The sequence below is a fragment of the Palaemon carinicauda genome, chromosome 45 (assembly GCF_036898095.1).
Source record: "Palaemon carinicauda isolate YSFRI2023 chromosome 45, ASM3689809v2, whole genome shotgun sequence".
Lineage (NCBI taxonomy): Eukaryota > Metazoa > Arthropoda > Malacostraca > Decapoda > Palaemonidae > Palaemon > Palaemon carinicauda.
Genome location: NC_090769.1, coordinates 39,666,565 through 39,684,064, shown reverse-complemented (window position 1 = coordinate 39,684,064; position 17,500 = coordinate 39,666,565). Strand labels below are relative to the sequence as shown.

The 17,500-nt window shown below is 41.4% G+C and overlaps 1 protein-coding gene across 6 annotated transcripts in view; it reads left to right on the top strand.

The window, feature by feature from the left end:
* The window catches only part of SK (small conductance calcium-activated potassium channel), a 606,282-nt gene that overhangs the window by 353,092 nt on the left and 235,690 nt on the right, over positions 1 to 17,500 (top strand). For all 6 annotated transcript variants that reach the window (XM_068367473.1, XM_068367472.1, XM_068367474.1 and 3 more), the window contains exon 2: positions 10,546 to 10,887. In XM_068367473.1, coding sequence (XP_068223574.1) covers positions 10,546 to 10,887 — 342 coding nt within the window. The remainder of the gene's footprint in view (positions 1 to 10,545; positions 10,888 to 17,500) is intronic.

Below are 17,500 nucleotides of genomic sequence, written 5' to 3'. Positions count from 1 at the left end.
CCCGGACGCGAGTGCAAAATAGGAAAATAACTTTTTGTGTCAAATCCTTTAACGCACACTCTTCATTGCTCAACAGAGAAGCGAAATGAAGAACTTGTCTAAAGACCATGAAATGGGCTTTGGAGGTGCTGAAGGTCTGAGCCTAGCACAGGCTTTCGGGACTTTATTAAAGATCTCGTTACCTAGGTCGACCTGGAAGGCATATAGAATGGGTCTTGTCAAAGCAGACTTACACGCTGATATTGCCTTCTAGTAGATTTGCACTTATATTCCTCAAGGAAGTCTATACTGGCTTTCGAAATCCCGAAACGCTTTCTCACCACTAGGGAGAGAAAATCATGAGCTGCAGGGTCCGGGTTTTCTGTAATGAAGCGCAGACAGTTGACTTCTGGACTCGCTGGGTCAGAACTGGATCTGGTAGTGGTACAAACTTCAGCTACAGTTCCAATGCCAGGAGGAACCACACGCTGTTCGGCCACTTGTGGGCCACTATTGCCGCTACCCTTTGAAGGATCTCAGTTTGTTGAGGACCCTCAACAGAAGGTTGTGAGGAGGGAACAGATAAATCTTGGACCATCTGTTCCAGTCGAGGGACATCGCGTCCACTGCTTCCGCTAAGGGGTCCTCGTACGGGGCACGTACAGGGGCAACTTCTTGTTGTCTTTCGTCGCAAAGAGGTCTATCTGCAGTTCTGGGACTGATTCAGAATGAAGGAGAATGATCCTGCGTCTAAGGACCATTCCGACTCTATCGGTGTGAACCTGGATAGAGCGTCCGCTGTCACATTGCGGACTCCTTGAAGGTGAACTGCCGACAGGTACCACTTCTTCTTTTCCGCCAATCGGAAGACGGCCAACATCACCTGGTTGAGAGGTGGTGACCTCGATCCTTGTCGATTCAAGTATCTCACAACTACCTCGCTGTCTATCACCACCTTATGTGGAACGAATGACGCGGGGAGACTTTCTTTAAGGTAAGGAGCACTGCCCTAGCTTCTAGAAAGTTTTATGTGAAAGGTCTTGAATAGCCTGGACCAAGTCCCCTGGACTTTTTTCCTGTGAGAGTGACCTCCCCATCCCTCCTTCGAGGCGTCTGAGTGAATCGTCACCGACGGGGGAGGTGGCTGAAGAAGAACCGACTTCTTTAGATGTCTGGCTTGGGACCAAGGCCTGAGAAGAGTACTTAGCCGAAGCGGCTGGTCTTCTCAGATCTCTTCACGCGTTTGATGCATAACTTCTCCAAACTCCGATTGCATCCTTTAGCTGTGCTCTTAGCACTGGGTCTGTCACCGAAGAAAACTGGAGAGAGCGCAGTACTCTCTCCTGCTCGTGTCTTGATATCCTTTCGGAATCTTGAAGTCTCTTGACAGAACCCGCTATCTCCTTCCTTTTCTTCGCCGGGGTGGAGAAACGGTGTGACAAAAGGTCCCAGTGGATTCCAAGCCACTGGAACTTTTGAGATGAAGAAAGTCGAGACTTATTCTGTTGATCTTGAAGCCTAGGTACTCTAGGAACTGGATCACTTGACTGGAAGCTTGCAAGCATTCTGTCTCGGATGCTGCCCACACCAACCAGTCGTCCAGGTAGGCTACTACCTGAATTCCCTTTAGGCGTAATTGTTTGAGAGCTACGCTCGCAAGCTTCGTAAAAATCCTTGGGGCTATGTTTAGCCCGAATGGCATGGCTCCGAAGGCGTATAGTCTTCGTTGTAGCCTGAACCCTAGGTAGGGGGAGAGTCGATGGCTAATTGGGATGTGCCAATAGGCGTCTGACAAGTCTATAGAGACGGAATATGCCCTCTTGGGCAGTAAGGTCCTTATGTGTTGCAGTGATAGCATTTTGAATTTGCAATTCACTATGAACTTGTTGAGTGGCGACAAGTCCAGAATGACTCTGAGCTTTTCCGAGTCTTTCTTGGGAACACAAAACAGCCTCCCTTAGAAATTGATGGGCTTCACCCTTCGGATCACCTTTTTTCTCCAACAGTTCTTGAACGTACTCCTCCATAACGGGGGTGGAGTGTTGGATAAACCGAAGGCACGGGGGTGGAGTGCTGTACCAGCTCCCGCCCAGTCCATTCTTGAGTAGGCTGTGGGCCCAGGGATCGAAGGTCCACCAATCCCGAAATTTCAGAAGTCTCCCTCCTACCGGTATCACCTCACTTGGACTGCCGTCCTGAGGTCTTGCCTTCCTGACCACGACCACCCCTGAATCCCCTTCCCCTTGAGGGGCGTCTAGACGAGCCTCTGGCTGCTCCTCTAGGCTTTGCTCGAAAGGAAGTAGACTGCCCTTCGAACGCTGGGGTGAATGCCGTGGACTGTGTCGACACGGCCTGGGGTACCCACTGAAAGGTGGTCGGGGTTTGTGCCACGATCTGGGGCACTGGGGGCAATGGCAATTGCAGTTGCTGTTGCTGTCTAAGAGGCTTGGCTGGCCGAGACGGTAGCCTAGTCCTCATAGTCTTCCTCTTTGGTTGAGGACCCTCATCCGGGTTAGACTTTCTTTTGATAGCCAGGCCCCACTTCTGGAGAAGGTTTCTATTCTCCAAGGCGGCCTTATCAACAACTTCTTTGACCAAGTCGGTAGGGAAAAGGTCTTTTCCCCAAATGTTGGAGGAGATTAGTTTCTTTGGCTCGTGCCTCACCGTAGCCGAGGTAAACACGAACTCCCTACAAGCTCTCCTTGCCTTGACGAAGCCATAAAGGTCCTTCGTCACTGTGGCCAGATGAGGCTTAGCCCCTACCATGAACATTTCATGGACCTTGGGGTCACTTGCCATCGTCTCGAGAGTAGTCTGAAGAGACATTGAGGCAGTCAGTCTTTCTTTTGTATCGAACTCACTTCGCAAAAGAAAGTCAGACAGCTTAGGGAGGTCCTTGCCGAACTGACGTCCGGCAATATCAGCCTCCAACTTTCCCACTGAGAACGTAAGATGGACGTCCTTCCAGTCTTTGTGGTCCATAGGCAGGGCCAGCGACAAGGGTTTACACTCCTCTAGGGAGGGGCAAGACTTGCCGGCCTCGATTGCTTTTAGTACAGCCAGAAACCCTTTCTGTAAAAAGGGGAAGGCTCTAGTAGGCGAGGACACAAAGGAAGGGAGCTTCCTATTCAATGTGGCTACCTTTGAGTTAGAGAAGCCCCTCTCTTTCATCGAGGATGAAAGTAGAGCTTGAGCCTTGCATGGTCCATCACTATGACCTCCTTCGGCTCTGTCTTCTCCTTTGAAGCTGGTTCCTTCCTCAGCCGGACATAACAGTCCGGATATGATGCCTTGCTGGGCCAGAATTCCACCCTCCAGGGGAACTGAGCCCAGCTTATCCGAGATGACGATCTTTCCAGTCGTCATCGGCATGTGCTCAGCATACCTCCATGGGTTAGCATCTGAGCACAAGGGAAGGTCTTTCACATTGAGCTTTTTCTGGGGCCCATGTGATTCTGCAAGGCACTGCATTCGCAGTTCCATTGCAGCCGCCTTCTCCTGATTCTCCTTCTGCATTTGTTGGATCATTCCAACAATAGAAGAGAGGGCCTGTCCCAGCTCTACTGGGAGACCGGCCGATGTAGAGGGGCTTGAACTTCATCCTGGGCTTCTGCCAGGAGGTCTTCCTCCTGACACCCGTCCACATCAGACATCCTGTCATCTAGCTGGATGTCTTGCATCGCGACCGCGACTTCAGCATCCACCTGGATCTGAACTTAGGGGATCTCCTCTTGAGGCTGGGGAATCACTGCATCAGCTGATGCCTTAGGGAAAGGATACGCCCTCATCTTCTCACTTGGAAGATAAGGGCCAGAAGTGTTCTTTTGGAAGCCCCTTACCCAGGTACGAAGCTTCTTCCTAGCTATTTAAATGTCTCAGTAATCAGGTTAGTGCACACAGTACATACCTGAGGGTCCCAATACCGGAGATCATCCTTGGAGACAGCGTATGCTGCGTGTCTCCTAAAAAACTCATGTCCGCAGAGGTTCTTGCTGCTGACATTGCAGAAAGCACTTCCCCACTTCGGAGTGTCCTTCTGTAAAGAGAAGAAATTTCCATGAGTATCAAGTGAACTATGTATCACTGGATATGCATAGTATAGCATAACAATTCATAAAGGAAAGACACACACTTGTGTTTCCTTCACAACCCATTGTTGCAGCCTTCCAGATAATAAAATCAAAATGGTTTATCTCTTCTAGAGTAACCAATGCAAGGTTTCCAGAGGAAACAGGTGGAGCTCACACCTAAGCAATGATTTTAAAATCCTGGATAATAGACAGGGAAGAACTCAGCTTCCTATCTGAGGGCAACAGCAAAGGGATGTGCAAGAAAACACAATAGTGTTAGAAGATACAGTGCTGTACCAAAACCCTTACTATAGTTTTCTTCTTACTGTATATGCTATACAGAAGAATACTAGTACAGTATAGGGGGATGTGTGCCGGCCTGCCTTTGCCGGCCGGCACACACCCCAACTAGCTTTAAAGTATACTACTTAACAGCTATAGGGCGGCAGCACTCTGGTTCAAATGCCTGTGCCGGTCGGCAGCAACTGCCGGCCGGTAACAGCCAGTGTTGGCCGGCAATGGCTGCCGGACAGCAACTACACTAGGTAGTACCCAGCTGCCGGCCACACTCTTGGTGACCGGCAGACAAGGGCTGACATAAGCCGGCCGGCAAAGGTACAAGACCGATGCCAGCCGGCAGCAAAAGAACCAGAGGACTACACCTGCCCGGCTGCCGGCCCCATAGCCCGGCTGCCGGCCTGGACAGGTACAGCACTAGAAGAAAAATAGAATGGATGCCGGGATAAGAGTGTACACAACCTCCAAGCCCGGCAACCGAAAGAGTGCATATAAGGAAGGGGAGAAACTAATTCAGGCTTCCTTGACCAATGCCGTCCGGCTCTGCCGGCAGGCATGGATGAGGGACCAAGAGAGGTCCGGGCAGCACTCGAAAACAAAAGACCCTTGCCGGCCAGCAGCTCTGCCGGCCGGCAAGGGGCTGAGTCAATTCCACATCCCAACCTATACTAGGTCCAGAAGTAGAACGACGTACAGTACAGTAAGACCCCTGCCGGCCAGCTCTGCCGGCCGGCAAGGGGCTGAGTCAATTCCACATCCTAACCTATACTAGGTCTAGATGTAGAACGACGTACAGTAGAGTAATGGCTAGGCCATTACGGAGATAGAGGGGGAAGGGACAAGAGGGTCCTGCCAACCTTGCTTTAGTGACAGATCACCCGCAGCCAAGAAACTTATCTTAGCCTAAGGGAGATCTAAGGGGAAAGGCCAGCAATACTTGCCAGCTTCCAGAGCACCAAAGCAAGGAAGGCGTTGCTACTCCCAAGGGAAGAACTTATCCTCCCCCGAGAACAGCAACAGGACTAGTCTGGTAGATCACAAAAGAAGGAATCATAACTACAGAAACCTTCGGTAGTGACCTAAGGGAGCTAAGCTCCCTTTGTATGTGTTAGGTCAGCGAGGGGGACTCAGCCCCAAGCCAGACAACACAGACTCAGACTAAAAACTCTGTTGTTCTGTCCCTCTTGAACCATAACTACAGGAACAGGAAGGTACAGTAACACCCTAGTATAGTTTTATCGAAAATAAATTCGGAAAAAACCACTTAGGGATAAGCCCAAGGCTTAAACAGAGGGAAAGGGATTGCATACCTTCTCCGAAGAAAAGAAAGCAACCGGGGAGTATGATAAAGTATACTAAGGCTCCATAAGCAACTAGCCTAGGCACCAAGAGAATCGATTACCTAATTCACTGAAACTCACACGTATACAATCTTGGAAATATTCCACACAGTCTAAAATGTATAAAATATAGCCTAAAGCTTCAATAAAATTTTAATTACACTCGGAAAAACCAAAATCATGCATGAAGTACTAGGACCAAACGACTAGGCTACATGGCCTAGCGTAGGCCAGAATGGCGAATACTTCGCCAAATAATACTAAGCACGAAAGGAAATCCTATGTAATGCTAAATAGCTAAAATTTATTAAAGCAAAACAACCAGGAATGTCGCTCTGACTAACTAATTTATACCTAGCGAGCGACAGTGTCCAGGACACCTCTGGTAGGCTACGGCTCTTGTATCAAAGATTAATCCTATTAATCACTCAAAATTTAACCAAGAGCCTACATTTATACATAACAGACACTATACTCAACTTATCAGAGGCCAACGAAGACGGAGAAGCCATGAAAAGCCGAATAAATCCAAGATTTGTGAGAAAAACAGGAAAAAACACCGAGTTGTTAAGCTACGCAAAAAGGAATACAGATGGCGCCAGGATTGGCGCCAGGCACGCATACGAATCGGGGGATAGGGAAGCCTTGGGAGCGGCTCCCCTTTTTCTTTCCCGAATTCGTATCTCGCCAATCACCTCCTACGAGACGAAATCTCTGTCCAGGATGTAGATTGCCATGTGACGTGTCTAGAATACGTCCTCTGATATGTCGCGATATCCCTTTCACGAGGGATACTCGCTCCAGGAGTTAGAATTCTGGTACCTTAAGGTAAATTCTCTGGGAATATCGCCGTAGTTGTAATATACCCTAGGAAGCTACCCTATAGGAACTTCCATCAGGACGACATGGCTTGAGCCCAAAAATATATATATATAGACATATGTATATATAAAAGTCTTAATACATACACATATATACAGCTATATAGGTACACACACAATATATATATGTATATATATATATATATATATATATAATGTGTATATACATATATAAATATATATATATATATATATATATATATATATATATATATATATATATATATATATATATACATATATATATGTATATATATAAATATATATATACACATAAATACATACATACATACATACATACATGTAATTGTGTATATGTATGTACACTCGTATATGTACAGTACATGAGTATTTTATATATGTACAGGGTGTGTGAATATATATATATATATATATATATATATATATATACCAACTTATATTTAGATTTATATATATCATCATCATCATTTCCTTATACGTCTATTTACGCAAGGGCCCTCGGTTAGATATCGCCAGTTGTCTCTATCTGTAGCTTTCAATCCAAAACTTCTCCATTCATCAACTCCTACTTCACGCTTCATCGTCCTGAGCCATGTAGCCCTGGGTCTTCAAAATCTTCTAGTGCTTCAGTTGTGTGAACTAATCTACCTTGTGGAGTGCGAAAAGCATGCACAAACCATGTTGTTGTACGTCTCACTGTGATCCGATCTACATATGGCACTCGAGTAATCTCTCATAGTTTTTTTTCTAATCCTGCCCCGCCATTTGACTCCAAATATTATTTTGAGGGTTTATTTTCAAATCTACTAAATCTGTTGAACTCCATTTTCATACCACGACTCAAGTCTGCACAATAACACCGAACTAACGAAACTGATATATAGCCTAATTTATATTTGTAATTTCAGGCCATTTGATTTCCAAAATATACTTAATCTAGCCGTTGTGTGATTTGCCTTTTTTCATTATTTCAATAAACTTCAATTCTAATGACAATGTTTTGGAGATCATAGTTCCTAGATACTTAAATGATTATACCTCATTAATTCCTTCTCCTTCCAATGATATTTCATCTTCCATTGCATATTCCGTTCTCATCCTCTCTGGCTTTCTTCTACTTATTTTGACCCCAACTTCCTGTGATATTTCATGGATTCTGGTAAGCAAGCATTGCAAATACTGTGGTGTTCTGATAATAAGTACAGCATCATCAGCATAGTCTTAAGTCAGCTAATTTTCTATTATCAATTCAGTCCAATCCTTTTCCACCATCTCCAACTGTTCTATGTTTTACAAAATCCATGTGGAGGATAACCAGCATAGGTGACAACACTTTCCCTTGGAGTACTCCGCTGTTCACTGGAAATTCATTTGATAGGACTAGACTAACATTAACTTTGCACTTGCTATGCTCATGAACAGACTTAATGAAATTTTCCTATGTAAGAGAAATTCCATAATGATGCAGGGGTCTCCACAAAACTGGCATGTGCACACTATCAAAGGCTTTTCATAGTCCACAAATGCGATCAAAAGTAGATTTCTATATTCTACACAATATGCTGTACCACATGTTTCAAAATGGAAATTTGGTCAGTACAACTTCAACCTTACCTAAATCCTGATTCTACATTTCTCAGCTTTTCATCAATTTTATTTTTAGTCTCTTTAGAATAAACATACAACTGACGTAAATGTGATGCCTTTGTAATTATTGCAATTAGGGCCTTTTTTTTTTTTTTTTTTTTTTTTTTTTTTTTTTTTTTTTTTTTTTTTTTTTTTTTTTTTTTTTGCCAACATTCCTAACTCCCATTCATCAGGTTTGCTTCTTCAAGCCACATTCTACAATCTTATAAGTATTCTTTGGGGGTCACCTCATTTTCGGCCAGTACCATCTCAGCAGTTATTTTATCGTAACCAAGGCTTTTCATCTCCTGAGTTTTTAATGATTGATTCTACTTCAAGCACACTGAATTCATTCATAGGCACACCAAGGTCTTCACCAGCTTTAGGGGTATATCAATCAAATTATTCCTTCCGTATCTCCTATTCATGTCCTCACTAAAGTGTTCCATCCAACGTTGCCTATCTTCATCTCTTTCTTATGGGTGTATGCTGCTTCTTCTTTGCTCCCATAGAGATGTCATTAATAATTCTATGAGCGATTCTTACAGCATAGCAGCTCCATGAATTCATAGCATAATCAGCTTCATCTGTTTTCGTGTCTAAATGTTATCTACAGTCATTCCTGGCTTTTCTTTTGACTTCACTATCAATACTGGAATACTTGAAATGTTCTATCTTGTAATTTTCACCACTTCCTCAAAAACTTTCAACAATGATTTTCTTTTCAATAAAAAACAGTGTGAAACAAAATTGGGTTAGATTATGGTAAAGAGGGAGGACTTACTTTAATAAAATTAAGGTAAGTGATTACCCTTTTTTCGAAAATTTAAGGGGAAGGAATTCAGATATGTTATAATATTTATTTGTGAATGGATAATTTTGAATACTAGTTTGTAATGTTATAAAGATATTTATTTTTGCAAGATGAATTTGGTAGTTTGTTATGTACATGCTTTACCCATCGAAAGAAATCACATAAAATGCCTTCTGTCAGAAATGGTCGCCTTTGTTAACGAGAAAACAGACGGAACTAGGTTTCTGGTCATTTATATAAAATGACCAGAAACCTAGTTCCGTCTGTTTTCTCGTTAACAAAGGCGACCATGCTAGAAGATGTCAATTTCTTATGGTTAATTTACATAAGTTGAAATTGAAATAGAATATGAGTATTTTTTTTTCTAATTGGAAGTAGCCATTTTGTGTAGGTAAATAAATTGTATAAATTTTAAGTATTCTAATATGATATATATATATATATATATATATATATATATATATATATATATATATATATATATATATATATATATATATATGCACGCACATTATATATATGTATATATATATATATATATATATATATATATATATACATATATATATATACATATATATATACATATATATATATATACATATATATATATATACATATATATATATACATATATATATATACATATATATATATACATATATATATATATATACATATATATATATATACATATATATATATATATATATATATATATATATACATACATATATATACATATATATAAATATATACATATATTTACATATATATATTATATATACATCTATATATATATATATTTGATATATATATATATATATATACATCTATATATATATTTGATATATATATATATATATATATAATCTATATATATACATCTATATGTATATATATATATATATATATATATATATATATACATATATATAATCTATATATATACATCTATATGTATATATATATATATATACATATATATATCTATATATACATCTATATATATATATATATATATATATATATATATATATATAATCTATATATATACATCTATATGTATATATGCATATATATAATCTATATATATACATCTATATGTATATATGCATATATATATATATATATATATATATATATATGTATATATATATAATATATATATACATCTATATGTATATACATATATATATAGATATAGATATATATATATATATATATATATATATATATATATATATGTATATATATAATATATATATACATCTATATGTATATATATATATAGATATATATATATATATATATATATATATATATATATATATATATATATATATATATATATAAAGTAGGGGTAGATTTTATTTCTTTGTATTTCAAGTAGGGGTAGATTTTATTTCTTTGTATTTCAAGTAGGGGTAGATTTTATTTCCTTGTGCCTTTCAATATTAATCTTACATGGTAAAATAAAAAATCATCAGCGTAATTTTTATCTATTTGTCAGTGAATCAATTAATACCCTTTGCTCTCTCTTTGTTTCCCAACAGCTACGCAAGCCGGTTTCCACCCTGTCGATCCCTGGGTCGATGAAAGGTGGAGGCGGCGGGGGCGGTGGGCGTGGAGCTGAAGGCGAAGATCCGGGTATTGCCCTAGTGGGCGTGCACACGGAATACCCACGTTACACCGAGGAGAAGGTGGCTCAATCCTCCGCAAAGACAGCTTCATTCAGGATGCGTAACAAACCAAACGTCGGGTATCGGTTGGGGAGGCGTAAGGCCCTTTTCGAGAAAAGGAAGCGTATCTCAGACTATGCCCTCGTCATGGGCATGGTGGGCATCATCGTCATGGTCATCGAGAACGAGCTCTCATCCGCCCGTGTCTATGATAAGGTGAGAAGGTGTCCCTTTCTTTATTCCAGAAGCATTTTATTTTTTTCTCACCAAGACTACATGTAGAATCAGTCTTGGCACTTTATGTAAAAGATTGTTTTCTTATTCAATGCCTTGTTTTCAAAGTCTGCAATAAAATTATCCTTTGTTCCTATGTAATACAAACCTTTGACCTTTTAAGATGAGTAGGACTTCAGCGAAGCTGGAATGTCCGTTAAGCTTTTTAGAACGAGGTAAACTCTGCTAGTTGTCACCCCAACAGATAGCGCTTCCTTCACTTTGACTTTGGCTGATATTCTACCTGATTTATGCTTTATTTTTTTTAGTTTGTTTGTAGTGTGTTAGCGTATCAATGTTCGTTTCATGAGCAGACCTACAGCTGTGCCCTGTTAAGCCCAGCTGAGGATGTGGCCTGTACACGAGTATGCTAGAAGTAGACCCTCATCAACTGTGTATCTTCTGCAGAGAGCATGACTGCTCTCAGGCTTTCCCTTGTTGAGTGTAGAGAGTGGCCTCCTATGCAGTGAATTGAGTTCACGAAGAAGACCAGGAAGAAGTCAAAGAAAGACTCTTCAGCATCAGTCTTAGCAGCACCTGACCTCAGGCCAAAGAAACTCTAGCTCTTTCTTCCCTACTTCATGTGATTCCGTCAGAGAAAGTAAGAAGTGGAAGGGAACCACTGCCCTTCCCTCGAAGGAGTTCTTTGAGTGAAACATGAGTATTACCTTCCACCAGTGAAGCCAATAGCCCCCTGCCCCTCTTTCAAAGTATTCTCGCCATTCTAACTACTGTTTACGACCCATGCATGGACCTGGATCTTTGTTTGCTGTGGCCTGACATGGGTATTGATGTTGCCCCGTTAGGTGAAAAGCTCCTTTAGGTTCTATTAGCTGCTACATCCTAGAAGTCTTCTTGCCCAGCTGCTTCTCCTGCCTCGCCTACAGAGGAGACCCATTATGTGGTGCCTCTGGATGTATCCATATCTGCTGCAGCAGACGAGCTCACACCGCCCGTAGCAGGGAGTCGAACTACTGCTGGGAATGGTTGACCAGTGAAGGAGAAGTGTCATCGTTTGCCTTCCCTTGCTTCATGTGTTCCAGCACCTTTTTTCCCCCTGGTGAGCTGCTGAGGAGGACCTGCTTGCTTCCAGAAAGAAGAGGAGGAGGAGTTCACCAAGACACAGAACAACTAACCAGGATAAGTTTCTAGATGTGCCTAGAAATATTCTAAGATCGGTCTCCTGGCTTTTACAGCTGACAATTGCTGATGAATTTGATGGGATGGTGGAAACCCGGCATTGTTTGAGTTCTACAAATTCCTTTCCCAACAGTAATTATGAGTACATTTCATGCAGCCATCTTTACTTTACTCTGATGGCTCCTTTTCCGGTCCCATGCAGCAGGGGAACCCCACTCTCTACAGATAGGAATACTTCTTGGTCTCTGTTGATCTCTAAGTAAGTGTATTTCCAAGTACAGTACCAGTCAATCATTCAGACAGAAAGTAACTCTGCTTCACCCTTTAGGGAGTCATGGACCATCTCAGTCCTGTGCTTAAGAGTTTCAAAAACTCCCCAAATGTTCACTGTTAACATTCAAGCTGCTATCAGCTTGAGCCCATTTGAATGAGATTCGCCTGCTTCAGTATCTCGACAATTGGTTGATATTGTTGTTCTTAAGGCGTCGGCTGTTCCAGGATCTAGACAAACTTCTTACCTTTTGCGATGATCCAGGGATAGTGATCAACTGGCAGAAGTCAAGTCTCTTGTTTAAGAGATGGATGGAGTATCTGGAAATATTGATAGAGAAGTCAGCCTCGAGAATCTTTCCATCATATTTCCATCATACAATCACATCAACAGACTCTGAGAGCTGGAACAAGTGGTCCCAGTTGGTCAATAACTTCTATCACAGCAGCGACAAAGTCTTCTGGGATACGTTTCATTCCTGGAGAAATCTTGCCTCATGGGCTGCCTCCACCAGAGGTTACTTCAATGGTGTCTAAAGATAAATTGGACAGCTTTTGATCATCCACACATACAGGTTCTAGTGGAATAAGTGTTGAACAACCTCTTGTTGTAGCTGGATGACAAAAACTTCACAAAAGGAGTACCTCCCTCTCCGGAGATGCTGCTTCTCACAGATGCATCCAAGGAGGGCTGGAGTGCACGCATTAGGAACCAGACCACCTCCGGACTGTGGTCTTAAGGGCAAAAAAAGTTTGCACATCAATCGATTGGAAATACAAGAAGCAATCCTGGTACTACAATCGTACCAACAGTGTTTGTTAGGGCACTCGACAACATTGAAGAGCGAAAATACTATCACATCAACCTACATATAAAAAGAAAGCCAGGATGGTGTCCTAATCCCTCTGCAAATTGGCGAAGCAGGTGCCCACATCGGAGTGTGACAATGCAGTGGAGCTATTGGCGAGTTACATTCCAGGGAAGAGGTATGATCTAGGACAGTGGTTCTCAACCTGGGGGCCATGGCAAGAATTTAGGGGGGCCATGGTAGACTGTTGCAAATTATACATTGCTAAATAATGTTAGAAATCTGAATAAAAAAAAAACTTGCATCACTCTCCTGGCAAAGAAAATTTTCTGTTTTAATTGATTAAGTTGACAATAAAATTTTGTTACATAATATTGTTACGAATTTGTGTGTACGTGTATATATATGTATTTGTGCGAAATTGTAATTGTTTGTGCAGTGTAGGTGTGATAGAAAACAGGGATAATGAACGCGTGTGAGACGGGTGAGAGACACCGGGCGGTGAGTGAGGGTGAGTCACTGGGAGACAGGGAGAGAGGCGATCGAATGATCTTAGTGTGGCCTGGGATATCATCACGTAAACATGTGGGTATAATTGATTCTGAACCATACTGTACAGTAGTGCACCAACTATCGCGACATCCACTTTCGCGGTTCTCTGTTTTGTGGTATACCCTAAAAATTCCATATTTTTCACTTTCCCGCCATTGTGTTCATACCTGGTTCTATTGTCGTTTTGCCTTGACTCGTCTGGATACCTGTTGTGTGAATATATAAGCAATTTGCTTGATGTAATCATTATGTCAGGAAGTTGGCGCGGCTGCGGTGTGGTTCAATGTGGCATTATTGTTTTGGTGGTTTTTTGGTGCTTGTTGAAAGATTAGAGTTTTGTGGTCGGAAGGTTGTTTTCTGTTGAGGTTTTAGTTGTTCATTGAGATATTGGTTTCTGCTTATTTTCGAAAAATGTTCATATACCCGTTGTACTACTTTTTGCTGTTGTTTCTCTACATTCTGGATATTTGCGTGTTTGTCATTTTATCACTTGTCCTATTTATCTGTCCTTCATCATCATTCTTTTGTCTTATCACCTAATGTTTGTTCTGATGTTCTGTCTTCTTTATTTTCCCTAGATTTGCAATGGCTACTAGTGTTACTAAGAAGCGAAGGTACAATGAAGAGTACATTAGCTACGGATTTACATCAATCCTCGCTGATGGCATCGAGAAACTACAGTGTGTACTGTGCTTCAAAGTACTAGGGAATGATTCTGTGAGGCCTAGTTACCCTAGTAAGTTGAAGCATCATTTGTTGAGCATCCATCCACAGTATGCTGAGAAAGACCCCAATTTCTTCAGGCGCCACGAAAGTAGTTTGGGAAAACAGAAACTGGATGCGATCAGTGCTTTCCAACAACAGACCTCAAGTGTAGTTGAGGCATCATATGAGGTTGCCCTCGAAATAGTGAAGCAAAAGAAGCCCCACACAATTGGTGAAACCTTGATTAAGCCATGTACTTTAAAGATGGTCAAGCGTGTTCTTGGAGATGCAAGTGAACGTAAAATTCAGCAAATTTCCTTGTCAAACAACACAGTGAAGTGGAGAATTAGTGAAATGTCAGATGACATGAAGGAAAAAGTGATACAGGGGATCAAATAGTCTCCAGCTGGTATGTTTGCAATACAACTGGAAGAGTCAATGGATGCGAGTTCTTTTGCACAGCTACTCGTGTTTGTTGGGTATGTTTTCTTGAGTGATTTCAAGGAAGAATATCTATTATGTACACTTGAGACCACCACAACAGCTGGAGATATGATTGAAAAGCTATTTTCTTTCTTGAAAGCTAACAGGGTCCCATGGGAAAATTTTTGTGGAGTCTGTACAAACGGGGCTCCAGCGATGCTGGAGTCAAAATTAGGGTTGCTGAAGCGTGTCAAGGAAGTAGCTCCAAAGGCCAAGGCGGTTCATTATATGATCCATCGTTTTGCACTGCCGTCGAAAGCCCTCCCTGATGAACTTTGCAAGATCCTGGAGGCAGTGGTCAAATGCATCAACTTTGTAAAAGCTATAGCTCTGAACTCTCACCTTTTCCAGAACTTTTCTAGAGACATGGATTTGGAGCATGAAGCTCTCCTCTTTTACTCCAAAGTGCGCTGGCTTTCCAAGGGCAATGTTGTGAATCGAGTGTTTTAACTTCGGGGGGAGCCTAAATTGTTCCTGGAAATGCAAGGGAAAGATGATCTGTCGAGTCCCTTCTATGAGGTTTTGTGGGAGCCACGTCTTTCATATTTAGCAGATATATTTGAGCAGCTATATAGGTTGAATCTTAAGAAATGTGTTCCACCTGATGGACTTTCTTCGTGGTTTTCTTGCCAAGCTCCAGAATTTGCAAAGGAAAGTCGGTGCCAGGAAGGTTGCCATGTTTGAAAACCTTTCAGCTGTCCTTGACGAGAATGAAGAAGATAGTTTGCTTGACCCATCACTTAAAACAAATCATTCAGCATCTGAGATCCTTGGAATGTGAACTTAATATGTTCTCCCCAGAATTCGAGGAGGAAGAAGGGGAGTTGGTAAGGAATCCATTCTCTGGCACTCTTGATATTACTAACATTCCTAGTGATGTTCAGAACGAGTTCCTTGATCTCAAACAAAATTCTGCTGCCAAAGATCTCTATGAAGAAAAATCTCTGAATGTATTCTGGTGTTCGATGCATCAGTCATATCCAAAAGTCAGTGGGATTGTACTTCAACTACTCTTGCCTTTTTCAACTACCTATTTATGTGAGTCTGGTTTCTTCACCCTTCTACAAATTAAGAATAAGAGCCGGAACCGATTGGATCTGGACGGCGACATGAGATGTGCACAATCGAAACCTCGGATTCTTCAACTGACTGAAAAGAAACAATATCAGCTTTCCCACTGATGTGTGATAAAATATGCAGAGGTTACTTGAACTTTTTCCCATCCAAATCAAATTTGCTATTGTCTGCTAGTCTTTTGTAGTCTAGTGATGTAAGTTAAGCATATCACAGAAATCTATCAATATAATATAATTATGACGGTAAACTTTGTAATAAAGCAAGGGTGTTCTCTTCATCGACATTTTATTTATTCATTTTTTTTTTGCCTTTTTTGGCAAGGTGGGATTTGGGAGAAAAATGAAGGGGAGCCACACGAATGTTGAGAATTCATGAAGGGAGAATGAAGTAAAAAAGGTTGAGAACCACTGATCTAGGGGATTCAGTCAACCATTAAGGGCAGGAAGTAGACGCGGAATGGTCCCTGCTAACCGGTCCCCAATGATCTACTTGTTTGACACTCTACTAAACAAAAAGCTTTGTCATTTGTTCTTCTGTCCCAGATCTTTCATGGGTGATGGAAGACTCTTCCAACATCCCTAGGATAATCTGTGTACTTACGTTTTTGGCCCTATGTCCTAATATGTTGAATAATTAAAAATTTGTTAACGACCTCGAGCGTCAAACTGACCCTGGTGGCTCCCAAGTGACCACATGCCAAATCATTTCTGGATCTGTTGATGCTCCTCGTCAAGGTACCTATAGAACTACCCAATGGCCCCACCTTCTCTCAGATACATAACTACTCTCTTGTCACTTCAGTGGATGGAGACTATCCAGCATCATCTCTGGGTGAATGGCTATTGCTCAGCTTTGGGCCAAATCTTCACACTGAAAGACTAGGACCGCTTTTCATTATGGGAGTTGTCTTTTGAAGACTTTCAAACAGTAATGTCCTCACTGAGATCTTAGATTCCAAGCTTGAGATGTTATGAAGGCTCTTAGCTCCTTTAACCATGTTCTGTACGAATCCTTACGAAGAGCATTAGACAAGTGTCTGTCACTCAAGACTTTTTTTTTTTTTTACTTGTACTAGCCTCAGCATTAAGAGGATGCAAATTACATGTATTTCCTATGCAATGAGTAATTTTAAGGGAGGGAAGATCTCACTAACCTTCTTTATTAAGTTTGTGTCTAAGACCAAAAGCCCTTCTTTCAGAAACCTCAGGTTCAAGTCCTCCATCTCCTCCCTCCATGATGCGACTAGCTATCGGAATGAGGGCACTACAGAGCTACCTCAAGAGAACAAATGACTTCGGATCAGAGCATCAGAAGTTGTTCCTCAGTACTGATAGGTTAAAGAAACTGATCTCGAAGAACTCTGTCTCTTTCTGGCTTCATGAGCCTATCAAACACTCTGCTTCTAAGGAGTCTAAAACAGTCCATCTGAAGTGTGACCTCATGATGTCAGAGCAATCGGCTCTACCCTTGTCTTCAAGAAATATCTGTTTGATGCACTTGCTCCAAGCAGGAGTTTGGAT